The sequence below is a fragment of the Pogonomyrmex barbatus genome, unplaced genomic scaffold (assembly GCF_055798465.1).
Source record: "Pogonomyrmex barbatus isolate J1 unplaced genomic scaffold, ASM5579846v1 scaffold8, whole genome shotgun sequence".
In the NCBI taxonomy this organism is placed as follows: domain Eukaryota; kingdom Metazoa; phylum Arthropoda; class Insecta; order Hymenoptera; family Formicidae; genus Pogonomyrmex; species Pogonomyrmex barbatus.
This window is the reverse complement of record NW_028297182.1, coordinates 9,209,321-9,223,614: the sequence shown is the minus strand read 5'-3', so window position 1 is coordinate 9,223,614 and position 14,294 is coordinate 9,209,321. Positions and strand designations below refer to the sequence as shown.

General features: G+C 32.7%; 1 protein-coding gene across 1 annotated transcript; it reads right to left on the bottom strand.

Moving 5' to 3' along the window:
- Window positions 1–543: 543 nt before the first annotated feature.
- Window positions 544–4,246, bottom strand: LOC105427037 (maltase 1-like). Its single transcript, XM_011638568.3, has 8 exons — window positions 4,044–4,246; window positions 3,614–3,801; window positions 3,195–3,464; window positions 2,594–2,836; window positions 2,304–2,486; window positions 1,598–1,853; window positions 1,157–1,499; window positions 544–697 (listed from the first exon to the last, which is right to left on the bottom strand). The coding sequence occupies exons 1-8, from the start codon at window positions 4,198–4,200 to the stop codon at window positions 631–633; spliced, it is 1,707 nt and encodes a 568-aa protein (XP_011636870.2). The 5' UTR covers window positions 4,201–4,246; the 3' UTR covers window positions 544–630.
- Between the last annotated feature and the right edge of the window lie 10,048 nt (window positions 4,247–14,294).

Here is a 14,294-nt window from a genome sequence, read left to right as displayed (position 1 = left end):
AGCATTAAATATGTAAAATAAAGTAATATTAATTTTATTAAATATTTCATTTTAGTTTATAATTTTATGCTGTCATCTAGATTTTTACTTAGATATTTACATAATTTAATGTAAATATTTAACGTATTAATATGTTGAATTTCGCTCTGGCCATCGAAATCAGAGTCATTAAATTCAATGATGTAAAAATGATGAATAAAACTTATAAATAATAATATAATTGTTTAATTGTAATCAATATCAAATAATACTTTAAAATAAAAAGTGCATATATAAACATGTAAATATGTTTGTTTTTAATTATGTAAATTAAATAGATATATATAGACAAAGAAATAAGTGAATTAGATCCATTCTTAAATATGTTAATAATTCAAAACAATAACTGACTAATAATCAATATTTCAATTTCTGTAAAATTCAAAACATCAAAATTACAATATATACAAATTATAAGTAATTAAATAAAAATAAAAATGATAAATACATAACTAAAAATTCAATTCATTTTATAGGTGTATTTTTACAAAAAAATAAACATAATTAATTAGATTGATTTTTATTGCAAGATTATAATTCACAAATGCAATTAACAAATTTTTTAATATAAATAATTCGAGAATAATGTATTTATATAGTCGTATATACTACAGCAGCTTTTGCAGGTAGAGATATCTTGTCCACGTCAACTAGTTTCCTAGATACAAAAAAAAAAATACAAATGTATATTGTGAAATATATATATCTTTTTTTAATATTATCAAACAATATATTTTTAAAAATAATTAAAAAAATACAACATTATTTTTATAAAGATTGTTTGTACAACCATATTTTTGTCCTATCTTTACATGTATAAACAAGTCATTAAAAAAATAAAAACTTATTATATACCTCTGTTATTAAAAATATCTAAACATTTCTGTAATTATATTGTTAACAAAATGTAATTAAAAAATATTTAACCTTAAATTTTATCAAAAAAGTGATGAATAAAATTACAAGCTATGCCAATAAGATTTTCAGAAAATTATAATTATTGTCAAATAAATAATGCTACTACTACTACTACTACTACTACTACTACTACTACTAACTAATTGTTTATACAATGTGTAAACAATGTGTGCATTTCAAAAAAATATTTAAGCCATACCCAAGTTTTACTTTAGAATTCAAACTGGCAACTTTAACGATCAATTTCGACGGAAGTTCTTCTTGTGACAAATTTACAACTTGCTTTTCATTGTCGTCAAAGTTAATTGAAAGCACCACGACGCGACCATAACCATTGTTTCGAATAATATTCAAAACAGTATCATTATTCGTTGTGATCGATTTATAACTTCCTTGGGTAAGAGCTGGTTCCGTACGGTGCATGAGAGCTAAACTTTTGTAAATCTTGTAATGCGATTTAGTCGCTGTCATCTGCTTCGCCAAATTTAATTTCTTATAATTCTGATTTACTGGAAGCCATGTCGTGTTCGCTGTGCTAAAACCTGCAGTAGCATATTAATACATTGCTCAACACAAAATTTTGTAAAGTATATTATTAATTTTTATTATTATATACACATTACAAATATTCATTCTTTACCTGCATTTCGCGTCGCATCCCATTGGAATGGCGTGCGTTCTGGATCACGGGACACATTCATATATTGCGCTTGGCCCGCGTTACATGCTTGAGGATCCTTCGTATCATTCCAAGATATGTCTCTTTTATCCACCATGCCGATTTCATCACCATTATATGTCACTGCCATACCCGGTAAAATCATAGACAACATAGTCATTTGATCCAATCTATCGGGAAAACGAGAGGCAACGCGCGGATTATCGTGATTTCCCAACTAAAAAGATTTATATGAAATTTTAATGTTACTTATAAAAAAGTAAATAATCTCTTTTTATGCAGTAAAATAAATCAGATTCTTCAGCAATCTCAAGATTTTTTAAAAGTTCAAAAATATACATTATTTTTATACAAACGAAAAGCGGTTTTGTTAACATACATAAAAATTGGCTAAATATAAATCTAAAAATAACGATGTTACTAAATATGACATTATGATACGATATTATTAAATTTGCAAATTACTTTGAAAAAGTTTGTTATTTTTGCTAATATACGTCGATGGATTAGCAACAGTGGCAATGTAATAGCAATGTAATAGCAAATTTAATTTAGTTACATCAACAAACATAATTTTAACAATCTGTCATTAATTCTATCAGCAAATATTTTTTTCGTGCTTAATGTTTTCGTTAAGATAATAATAACATTACATATAAATACGTACAACCCAATTAGCAATTTCACCACTTGGCATTAAATTCATCCACGCATCTATTTCTCGTTTAAAGTCTTGAGCGGACGATTGCGCATTTACATTTATGATGAATTCAAAATTGAATGGCAGCACATCGTAATCATAATATTGTATAGTGTGTTCCAAATTCGTATACGCCTCCATTACTAATAACTACATTAGAAAAGAAATATTGTAGATTTATTTACATTGGTCAAAAATCAATAAAGCAACGTAAATAGATTTCATACAAAAAAAAAACAGAAAATCATTTAATTCACCTTCTGATCCTGATTATGCGTAAAGGCATATAAATCGATAAATTTTCGCCATTCTCCAAACAACTTGTATGTTTCGATTAGATCCGTAGTATAAATGTGGTCCAAATATGTATAATCTCGCGACGTAGCACCGTCCACGTAACTTCTAGGTTCATCCCGTAAAAATATATCTTCATAAATAAATGGTGTGGAATCAATACGGAATCCGTCTATACCCAAATCCAACCAAAATTTCAAGACTTTCTATAATCAATTGAAAGGATTATTAAAAATTCGAAAGAATAAACCTAATTGCGATAAGATCTTTTTTATTAGTTTATTAATTTTTTTTATATATATTTTTCTGATTATAAAACTTACATAAAATTTACATTTAAAATTTAATTTCAAATTATAAATTGCTTCTATTGAGTAAAATTTATTAAAATTTTAAATTATCAGTTATAATTTAATAATTTTTTTCCTATTCTTTTTATACAAATAGAGTAAATATAGTTAAAAGAGTATGGGTTCTAAAAATATGTGTTTTGAGTAAAAAATCTCCAGGAATACAGCATATTCCAATATTTAAAAAAAAATTAAAACTTTTCCTATTACTTACTAGCATCTCTGCTCTTACTAGAGGATTACGGAAATTTAGATCAGGCTGTCTGTAATCAAACTGATGAAGATACCATTGTTTCTGTGACTCAACGTAAGTCCACGCGGAATCACTAAATACGCTGATCCAATTGTTAGGTGGCGTTTGACCATCTTTATTTTTGCCATCTGCCCATATATAGTAATTCTTATATTTCCTATTACCTTCAAGAGCCTTTTGGAACCATATATGCTTGTCGGATGTATGATTCGGCACAAGATCAAGAACCACCTATAAGAATAAACGGAATAATTCTTATAAAAAATAAAAAGTAATAAAAAATGTTTCATAAAATAATATAATAATTTTAAATATCTTTGATTTAAATTATTGTAGCTAAAAAAATTATAAGTGTGCACAATATTGGCAAGTTATCGCACTTTTAAACCAAGTTCTTTAGCGCGCGCCAGAAGAGCTTTGAAGTCTTCCAATGAGCCAAAAGTTGGATCAATTTCTAGAAAATTAGATATGTCATATCCAAAATCAACCATGGGACTCGAGTATATCGGCGATAACCAAATCGCATTGATGCCACTTTCTGCGATATAATCCAACTTTGAAGTTATTCCTGACAATATAAAATAATATAAAACTCTACATCACAAGTGTTATATACTAAGTTTTCCTCAAAATATCCAAGTAAGAAATATAAATTAGTTGCTAGATTAATTGCTTATAGTAATAACATATGCAATTATATATTATATTATTATTATTATATTATATTATATATATAATATTATGCAAAAATAAATATAATAGTTCGCTATTTTTCATTGTACAATAAAATGACAGTTAATATATGCTTACCCTTCAGATCGCCTATTCCATCGGCATCCGAATCATATAAACTTCTAGGATAAATTTGATAAAAAACGGTATTATTCCACCACTTCTTATTATGAATCTTAGCAAAACAACTACTCGCAAAAAGCAAGAATACGCACAAGCGTGTTATAGACGACATGATGCCGTTTGGATCAATTTCGAAATTGTTTCTATATATATTAGTAGCAAAAAGAATCAGTACGTTCCCTTATCGTACTTATAGAAGATTACACTATCTCATCGTTGCATTCGGAGAAAAAAAAAATAAAAAATGAAAGTTATGATAACTATAATTGCGTATAGAATTTTTCCATTGTGATAATTATTATGACAAATGGCTATCGTTTCGTTGAAAAATCGCAAGATTAATGATTATAGGCTTAAGTCAACAGCATACAAATGCATTTTCTTATGTTAGACGTAAAACATGAACTAATACGTATAGTAAATCTGCAATATACAATGCAAATAAGTTTAATAAATTATTCATTCGTATCAAGTTAAAACGGAAAAATATCCGTGTTAACGTCTACGTTAATGATATTATTCCTTGAGTCACCCGGAAATAACATGAGAACGTAATGTGTTAAACAGGTACATTTTCATAAATTTAACTTCAATACATGGAATATTTTGCATTCATACCTGGAAATATATCAAGAATTTCAAAGCAAATAAATTGTGTAATTCTGCAAATTAACAAACTGACATCAGCATAGAATAATTATATATATTTGTAATTACTAACTGGAAAAAAATTTTATTACTAATAAATTATTGCTAATAAATTATTACTAATAAATTATTACTAATTTTAGCGCGCGCGCGCGCGCGCGCACACACACACACACACACACACACATACCATGTATATTTTCACATATTTTTCGAAAGTATAAGAATAAGAGAAGAAGTTATTTAACAGAAATATATAGTATAGAAATGATTACTTCCAGTGGTTCCTTTCCAAAGGAATAACTTCAAAAATCTAAAGGACAATTTCGTTTTTTTAAATAAAATCATCAATACATACGTGTGTACGTGTGTGCGTATGTATGTAAGTGGGTGAGTGATTGAGTAGATAACTGAATAGTTGTGATTGAGTGGATGGTTAGGTAAATGAATAAGTGAATGAATAAGTGGACAGTAGGATAAGGTAAATGAATAGATGGATGAACGAAGGTACGAGTATAGGTGCTGATGCGGATACAGGTGCGAGATCAGATGTGAATTTGGACGCGAATTCGGATGTGGGATCGGATGCGAAAGCGATGCGGTTGCGATGCGGTTGTGATGCGGTACGGTTGCGATTGCGGTTTCGGTTGCGGTTCCGGTTGCGGTTAAAGTTGCGGTGCGGTTGCAGTGCGGTTGCTCTGCGATTGCGATGCAGTTTCGATGCAAATGCACTTGCGGGTACAGGTTGCGATACGAACATGCGGTGCGGTTGCGGTGCTGGTGCAGTTGCGATACCGTTGCGGTACGGTTGTGATATGGTTACGGGTGCAGTGCGTGTGCAGTTGCGGTGCGGTTGCGGTTGCGGCGCTGTTGTGATTGCGATGCGGATGCGTTGCGGGTGCGCCGCTGTTGAATGAGGTGCGGTTGCGGTTGTGGTATTGTTGCGGTGCGGGTGTGGGTGCTGTGCGGGTGCGCCGCTGTTTCGGCGTGGAAGCGGCTCGGAGGCGGTTAGATTATATTAAGTTAAGCTAGATTTGCTTTGCCTCGCCCCGCCCGATCCATCCTCCCAAAACAACGGCGGCCTCCACTACAAAGACCGATCCTGGTTCTGGGACCGAGAAAAAAGCTGATAGAATCGGCAAAAAAATTTTCTCTTTCTCTAGGAAGAGGAGAAATCGCCAACAAGACTGGCCGCAAACCTGCAATAGCAACATCTAATAGCACTAATTTTTTATTAAATGTATTATAAATGTAAAAATAAAGTATATGAAAAACATTTATATTTATTGTTATTTATATTATAGTATTATATTATAGTATTTATATTATAGTATTATATTATGATATTTAATAAAAGAATTATATTTATAAAATATATAATTATTTAACAAGATATCCTTTATTGAATAATGCGTTATTCATTTCTATGATTGTTTATCAATAGTTGATAATATTAATATTGTGAAATTACCTCCGAGTCTCTCATATGATTACGAATTTTGTTTAGAGTTGAGATGGTAAACCTTCTGAGTATTCAAATATTGATCTGGATTTCCAAATATAGAATTGATTTCAAATTATTCGAATCCAGATTTGAATTCAGATCTCAATCTTAATTCAGGTAATTGCAAAAATATATTTATATTGAAACTCATTTTTCATATCCATGTGACTTCTATTATATCCAAACATTATGCTTATCAGACCTTAATGTCGGTAATATAGATCTCTAAAGTTCGCCTGTAGATAACACAAAAAACTGCGATGTTAGCGTCAATTTCCATCCAGTATCGATAGTCAGTATTCAAGCGACGAAATTGAAGAATCCACAGAAAAAAATCCGCCAGCAGTATATCGATTTTCACAGGATGTGCGCGATAAATGGATGAAGATGAGAAAGCCGCGAAATAAATTTCTTTGAAGAGAAATGTAACTTAAAAAAATATAATAAGTAAGAACTTTGGCCAAAATATACTGCGTAATGATTTTTTTTTCTAATCATTCTTTTCTAGACGTTGAATAAAATTGTTTTCAAAATAGGATTTATCATGCAACAATATTATACTACGAGAGCTTTGTGTCTTTTGCTTTATAAAAACATATCGCTTTTTGTCGCATAATGATATCTGCACAGTGGTATCTGCAGGACCGTCTGCCGAATCAGATGTTGTTTCTGAAACCATGGCTGCAGTGCCTGACGGGCATATGGGCTGTGACCTGTTCGATGATCAGAGTGGGCGACAACCGGCATCACTGGTGGGACGTCGGAGAGCTGTCTTTGAGCTTCAGCCCGAATCGTGCTGGCACTTCTATCTCGAACGCATCGATGCCAATGTCGCCGTCGCGGCGAGGCATGCCCTTAACGAGCCTCTGGAGAACAGCCAGATCATCAGCGGCTACGATGAAATGCAGCGCAAGCAGAGTGCCAAGAAGCTGCTCAGTTTCACCGTCGTTGATGTCTCAAAAAGCCAGGAGAGACGAAGGACATCGTGACAACCTAGAGAGAATGAGCGCAATATCTCATTCCCGTAAACGAAAGGGATGATTTTGGGAATGGAGATAAAGACACACACACACACACACACACACACACACACACGGAAGATTATGAGAAAATTATGAGAATCGAATCGTTAGTCCCGGAAAAAAATTCTGTCTCAAATATGTTTATTTTCATTGCACTTGATTTTTTCTTATGTAATAATAATACTGCCAACCTTGAAATGCAATGTTCGTAATATTATATAAAGGGACAGTGTATATATAATGAGAAGAATGCTGCTTTTATTCCTTAATTCTTTATTAGAGTTGAAAATATGAATTATTAATAATAGTGTTCATATACATCAAGGTAAATCTAAGAAATAGGGTAAAATTATTAAAATAATATCCGCATGGAAAAAGAAGAATTACATATATGTAGATAAAAAATAAAAAAAAAGTTAAACAATAATTTAATATAATGAAGATCAATGTAGATATAAAAAACGATAAACATATTAATAAATGATATAGATATATCAACTGAGAAATGAGAAACGATATATAAATAAGTATTGGAAACTAATTAGCTAATTGGCTAATTTGAAGAATGAGAAAGGAAAAAGACCAAAAATTAGAAGATAATGAATTTAAGATATTTTACTCCCAATGTAAATAAATCTACATACATGCAACAAACGGCTACATAGCTTCTCGAGAAATAAAGATTTTGATGTAACGTTTTTTTCCGAGGTAATTGATTTGATCAAGGGACGTGTAACGGTGATAAGTTCAATGAAGATTACCCTCGGAATTGAAATCAAGCATTGAAACGCACAAGACTCATTTTTATATTAACTTGCAAATCGCTCTGAAAATGTAGAATAATCGAATTTTCACATTTCTCTAGGAAAAAAGAGAAATGCATATATAAGAAATCACAAATGCATCGATCGTCAGATTCTCATAAGTGCGAAGTGAAGGCCCGGTATTGAAAGAATAGTCACAGGTACGCAAATGCGGATGATTCACGCGGAACTACCGCCTACCGTCTTGCGTGGATCCGATGTAAGAAACTCGAGGAGCTTACAAGTACCGAGTCGATTAATCGCACAGAATGAAATAATCCAATGGGGAATAACTTAGTATAGTCGTCTAACCGGAGATATTTAATCTGCCGACTTCCCTTAACGTTTCAAATATTCCGCTTGTTCTTATCAGTAATTTACACCACTTACGCCACCGCAAATGATTATATTATTTAAGTATCGTCGCTTTAACCTTCTGATGTACTTTGAACGTTAAAACGGGGACAAGCTGCGCGCAATTTTTTTATCACATATATGGTATCGTAGCGAAAATTCAATTGCTTTAATTTATGATATGGAACGCACAATTTTTAAATGAAATGAGAATTGAATAAAGTGCATGGGAAGACTGAGTTAGTCGAGAGAATAGGTTAAAAACTAAGTCTCGTTGAATAAAAATTTTAATTTATTCGTGTAACGTATATACAATCCTTTCATAAGTACATAATAATTTTTTATTCATATTTCAAATGCATTCCAAATATACTTTTAAGGTAAGAAAATATTTTTCGTTTTTAATTTATTTTAGAAAATCATGGGATGAACAACAACAGTGAGATCTATATATTATTACGGGAATGCCTTTACAAATACTTAGAAACAAATATATATTTATAAATATTGTAATATTATTTAGCATATATAATTATTTAATATTATTTAATCTCATTTTATCTTAAATGGACATTAATATATCGCGAATAGGAGTATTTTTTTTAAGTTGCAATTTTATATCAGTCGGTGAAAAGCTGTCCAATAAGAATGTGACCCTCGATCATGAGCCTCGTGTTCGAATATTTTTCGCAAAGGTATTGAATAACACATACGTGCGTACACAGAGAACAGAGTATTCGCCTGTCGAAGTTATGGACCATAAATACAAGTAGTGTTTATATACCGCAATGCAACCACGCGGTGGATAATGGTAAGTTATGCGAAATTAAAGTGATTATATCGTACGCGAGTGCGCTTTAACGCTGCCGATTGTTATTCTTACAGTGTACGCCTATATCGCGTAAAAAGCGTGTTATTTAATGCACCTGCTGATTTCCGCTACCGTATAATCGCGAATGCAAAATTGTATATATATATATATATATATATATATATATATATATATATATATATATATTGTAGAGGGTATCGTATTGTAAAAGAGCGAATGGTGGCATCAGTCGTAAAAGACGCTGGAATTGTAATTATTATATGTAATTTAATTAGTCTATATGTAATCCTTTATGTGATTGTAATACGTTTCACATACATACATGCGCGTGTCGCCGTAATTAATGTATATTTTTATTCTTATTACTTTTTAAAGAAATCAATCTCAGGATAGTGCCTTCTCTCGCGATTACAAAACGCGATTGAAATTTATGAATATTTCTCCATTATGTAAAAGAAATCCAAAAACATTTGTGAGATTAAAACAAAAATATTTTATATACGTATAGAAAGATAATATATATTTTATATATCTTTTGACTTTTTAAATCCTCTTTCAATTTTCATATAAAACTGAATCATTTATCCTCCCTTTTCTTCACTAGTGAATATTTGACGATTTATTTTTTGTATCATTGTCTTAGTTTTTTAGAGAAATTTTTACATAATATAAATTTTATATAAATATTTATATCGCATATATATAAATTTATAACTAATAATAAATAAAATAATAAATTAAAAATTTTATTTTATAAACTGAGATAAATTAGTTTATAAAATGAGAAGACGCTTTTTTATCGTGCTATTACGGCTCATAAAATCTATGGTCCGGATTCAAAGAACTCGATCTATCATCTTACTATTTTTCACAAAATAATATGTGTTTGTCTGTCGCACGTATAACGGAAACTGTAAGAATTAAAAATAAAATATTTTTCTTTCTCAAACGAATTCTCCCCTTCTGCAGTCTTACGTCGAAATGAATGATCGTACTCCCTTTGAAATCATGTGTCTCTTCCCTCGCTCTCGTTTTCCACCCTCATGTTGTTAAGTAAATCTTACAGGACAGCGATCGTATTCTTCATCGAAGCGACTACTGGACTACCATTACAGTCCGATGTTAAACCAAATCGTGAAAACGTTCTTATTCAGCAGCTTGCACAGCATCGTTCGTGAATTTTTAACCATCAATGAATGTACAAGATGATACGAAAACTCCAATTTTAATTTTAATGACAACTCCAGTGATTTTCCCTCGAATGAAAATTTGTCGCGCGCATGATTTTATAATATTCGATATCAATATTTAGTAAGTAAATCACAAATTAAATATCGCAAGGAAACCTTTTTAAAATGTATACGAGAAGGATTCGATTTTATTACTATATTGTTACAGAAATCTTGATTCATCGTTTTTAAATTTGTTAAATAATTTAACATATATATATATATATATATATATACAATAATTTTTTTCAACTACAAAAATATGATAAAAGGGGATTAAAACTTATAGATAACACTATTCAAATAATATTATTACATGGTATTTTCTATGATGTTCTATAAAGTCTAATCTAATAGAAACAAACAAGATTGATACTACTTTTTTATTTTAAATCCACTTTATCTTTATTTATATCTTAAAATTCTCTTTTTTATTGCAATATGCTGGCTAGAGCATATTTCATAATGTTTTATCTAGGGAATCTAGTATTAGATAATAAATTTCAGAGCAAATTTTACATAAGAATTAAATGTAACTTAAATGATATTAGATATTACAGAAAATATTTTTTAATCATTTGTTTATTTTGCTAGATAGAAGGAGAAAGGTGAATCATTTGTATTAGAGACTAAAGCAAGTTTAAATCCCATCACTGTGAATGCAGTCGCGAAACTCGGCGATGTAGATCGTGGAAAACCTGTGGCGTTTTCTGTAAAACGGTCCGCACGCGTTCCAAGATACTCCATGAATGCCATCCCCTCCCTCCACACCCGCCCGCACCTTTTTTTTTCTCGCACGTGGACAGACGAACGGACGGATGTGCGACCGAAACAACGAGCGATTTAATTTGGTGGCCACGCGTATGTAACGCGACGGACGAACGGACAGGCCGAAGCATTTTTTCGTTGGCACCGAGTTTCTCTCTCTCCTTTTTTTATTTTGTCCCGTTCTTTCTCGCGTCTCTCTTTCTCTCTCACATTCTCCTTTTTTTTGCTCCCCCGACGAAACAATTGGTTGGGGGGGTGGAGTGCACGCGGGTATGGGCTGCTCGAGGCGGGCGCGTGTGAGGGTGGCGGATGAGGTGGAGGTGGAGGTGGAGGTGGAGGTGGAGGTGGAGGAAGAGGAAGAGGAAGAGGAAGAGGAAGAGGAGGAGGAGGAGGAGGAGGAGGAGGAGGAGAACTGAGGGTGCGGCGGGATGGAGTGAGATTGGCGCGGTACAGAGAGCGCGCGCGGAGGTTGGATGAGAGAGATGAAGTGGCAGATTAACGTCAACCGACGTAGGCCATTCATAACTGGGCTCCACGGCCGCGGCCGTGTATATGGCAGCGCGCGAACGAAGCGCGCGAGTGAGTACGCGAATACGTCGCGCGTGTACGTGTACGTGCACACGCACGCGTCTCCACGTACGGCGGCCGCTGTGTGTACGAGCGTGGGGCCGAGCACACGACGATTTATAGAATTGGAAAAACGATATCGGAAAAATAGTAAACTTTATTGATGAATCCCTTCCCGACCTCTAAGCGATATCACAACGAGCGCGAGTCGACCGCATTCCCGCGGTGCTACAGGTGGCATGTAAGCCAATCGACGATTCCCTCCTCTTTCTCCTCCACCCATCTCATCCTCCTCCTTCTCCTCCTCCTCCTCCCCCCTCCCCCTCCTCGCCCCTTCTCCTCCTCCTCCTCCTCCCTCTCCCCCCGCGGTGCCCCCTACTCCCGTTGCACTTTAACTGACGCTTTCCGTCCTTCGCAAAAATGCCTTTGAAATTCGCCGAAATTAAAATCGTTGCGTGGAATACGGCGCGTGCCGCGTGCGGGCTCGCGAAGACGAGTCTAGAAGAGTTCCTCCAAGCTTCCTCGGAGACTGCTTCTTACATTCGAGTATCTGAGAAACGGACGGAAATAGGTTCATTATCAGTTTTCACGCATCTATGCTGTTGTAATCAGAAAAACAGATTTAATCAGTTAAAAACGCACTAAGTGTAAATAAAAGATCTATATATAGTTTTATGTAAAATTATATTAAAAAGCTTTCTAAGATAAGAATTCTTTAAACAATTATTTATGCCTTGACAAGATGTACTCATATTCTTACGATATTTTATTTTATTCTGCTCATTTATGATAATACTTTTATTCTTTCTTAATTTTTATTGGTTCTTTCTAAAAAAAAAAGATAAGTTTCAATTCGAGTTTTTTTTTTTATTTTTCTACTTTTATTTATCTACTTTTATTTATTTTTCTACTTTTCGTGTAAATGCGAATTGCTCTTAGTTGATAATTTTGAAATACAAATATAAAATATTTTAAGGTAGACATAGAAAGTTGCGTGTATCGAATCATAATCATTTCAGTTTTCCAACATTTCCGATTAAAACATTTTTTGTTTATATTTTTTTTTATTCTGTACAAGAAGATCAATTAACATGCATCACGAAGTCAGTATTTGTACCAGGGTTCTATTGGACGGTAGCACAATGTCCGATGCAGAGTGTAATCGAGTTCGATACGGTAACCACGGGTGATTTTATTGTTATCGTATTTTGGCATAAACCTCGTAACCCCGTAACAACGCATTATCGGCGACATCAAACATTGTTACTGCATGTTTACCGATAAATAGCGTCTACCACGTTTTAATCATTTTTGCTGTCTACGCGCGATTCTCTTTCATCTACATTCTTTAGATTTAGAAAGTCCTCCATCCGTGCAATATCCAAATATTATATATACTTTTGTATTAAATCAAATCGCTATTTTACATTCCATATCAAAGAATTACTTGGGAATAGTAATCTAAATCCTTTTTTAAAATTGATATCTTTTAAGCTAATACATTTAATACAGTACGACTGGATAAAACATAAACAGAAATTTAGTATTTTTTGTTGTTTCATTTGCGATTTTATTACTCCGAACCGATTTAATAAAATAGTTGTGCCAACATAAGTTTATAATTAATACGGTAGCAGGAAAAATTAAAAAAAAAGAAATTAACACATATTTCTTTAAAACTATCTTCTCGCTAATTAATTGTTCCATTGCCAAGTTGATTGTAGTATTTTTAATTCAGAAACATTCTCTAATCATCCTGCACTAATATAAAAAAATTGTATTGTTGTAAAAAAGTTAATTTTAGTCAAATATCTTTCTAGATTATATCTTTCTGATTTTGTTGCTTGATATTTTTATTCCGATTTTAATTCCGATTTTGTTACTTTAATTCTTAACTTTTGAAAACTACTCCCAGCTTTTCTACATCAACACTTGCAAATTTATCGGATATCTCGATGGATTATGTTTTTTCTGATTTTGTTGCTTAATAGTTTCATTAATTTCAATGGAAATAACTAGAAATATTCCAAAAGTTAAAGACAAAGCAACAAAATCGATATTCACTTTCTCATTAAAAAAATCGGTATAGAAAACTTATCACAGAAACCGCAAAAAAATGGGTCGGTCGAAAATGCTAGAATGTCTCATATAATGCTTTACGTCCGACTCTACCGAACTCTCAAACGCCTTGCTCATGTATAATATGACGTATTTGTTCACGTTTCCCGTGTACCAATAATGCAGAACGAGAGAGACAGAGAGGGACAGAAAGAGCAACAGACAAATGGCGCGTAGCCCCGAGCGTAATTTCAGAAGGAGCGTGACGCGGAATATAACGAAATAATATCTTCATTCGTGTGTAAATGTATATGTGTGTATGCGTGTGCGATATCCGTGTTATCAGTCGGGGCCATTTTTCAGAGAACAACAAAAACCGGAGAAACTTCCGCGGAGATGTATTGCCAAAATTACTTTCCGT

What these genes read in the sequence shown, in the direction of transcription:
- LOC105427037 (XM_011638568.3), bottom strand. Translation starts at nt 4,200, where the DNA reads ATGTCGTCTATAACACGCTTGTGCGTATTCTTGCTTTTTGCGAGTAGT. An exon ending in TAGTAAGAGCAGAGATGCTA is followed by an intron (nt 2,837 to 3,194) that starts GTAAGTAATAGG and finishes AATTGATTATAG; the next exon opens with AAAGTCTTGAAATTTTGGTT. An exon ending in GTGAAATTGCTAATTGGGTT is followed by an intron (nt 1,854 to 2,303) that starts GTACGTATTTAT and finishes AAATCTTTTTAG; the next exon opens with TTGGGAAATCACGATAATCC.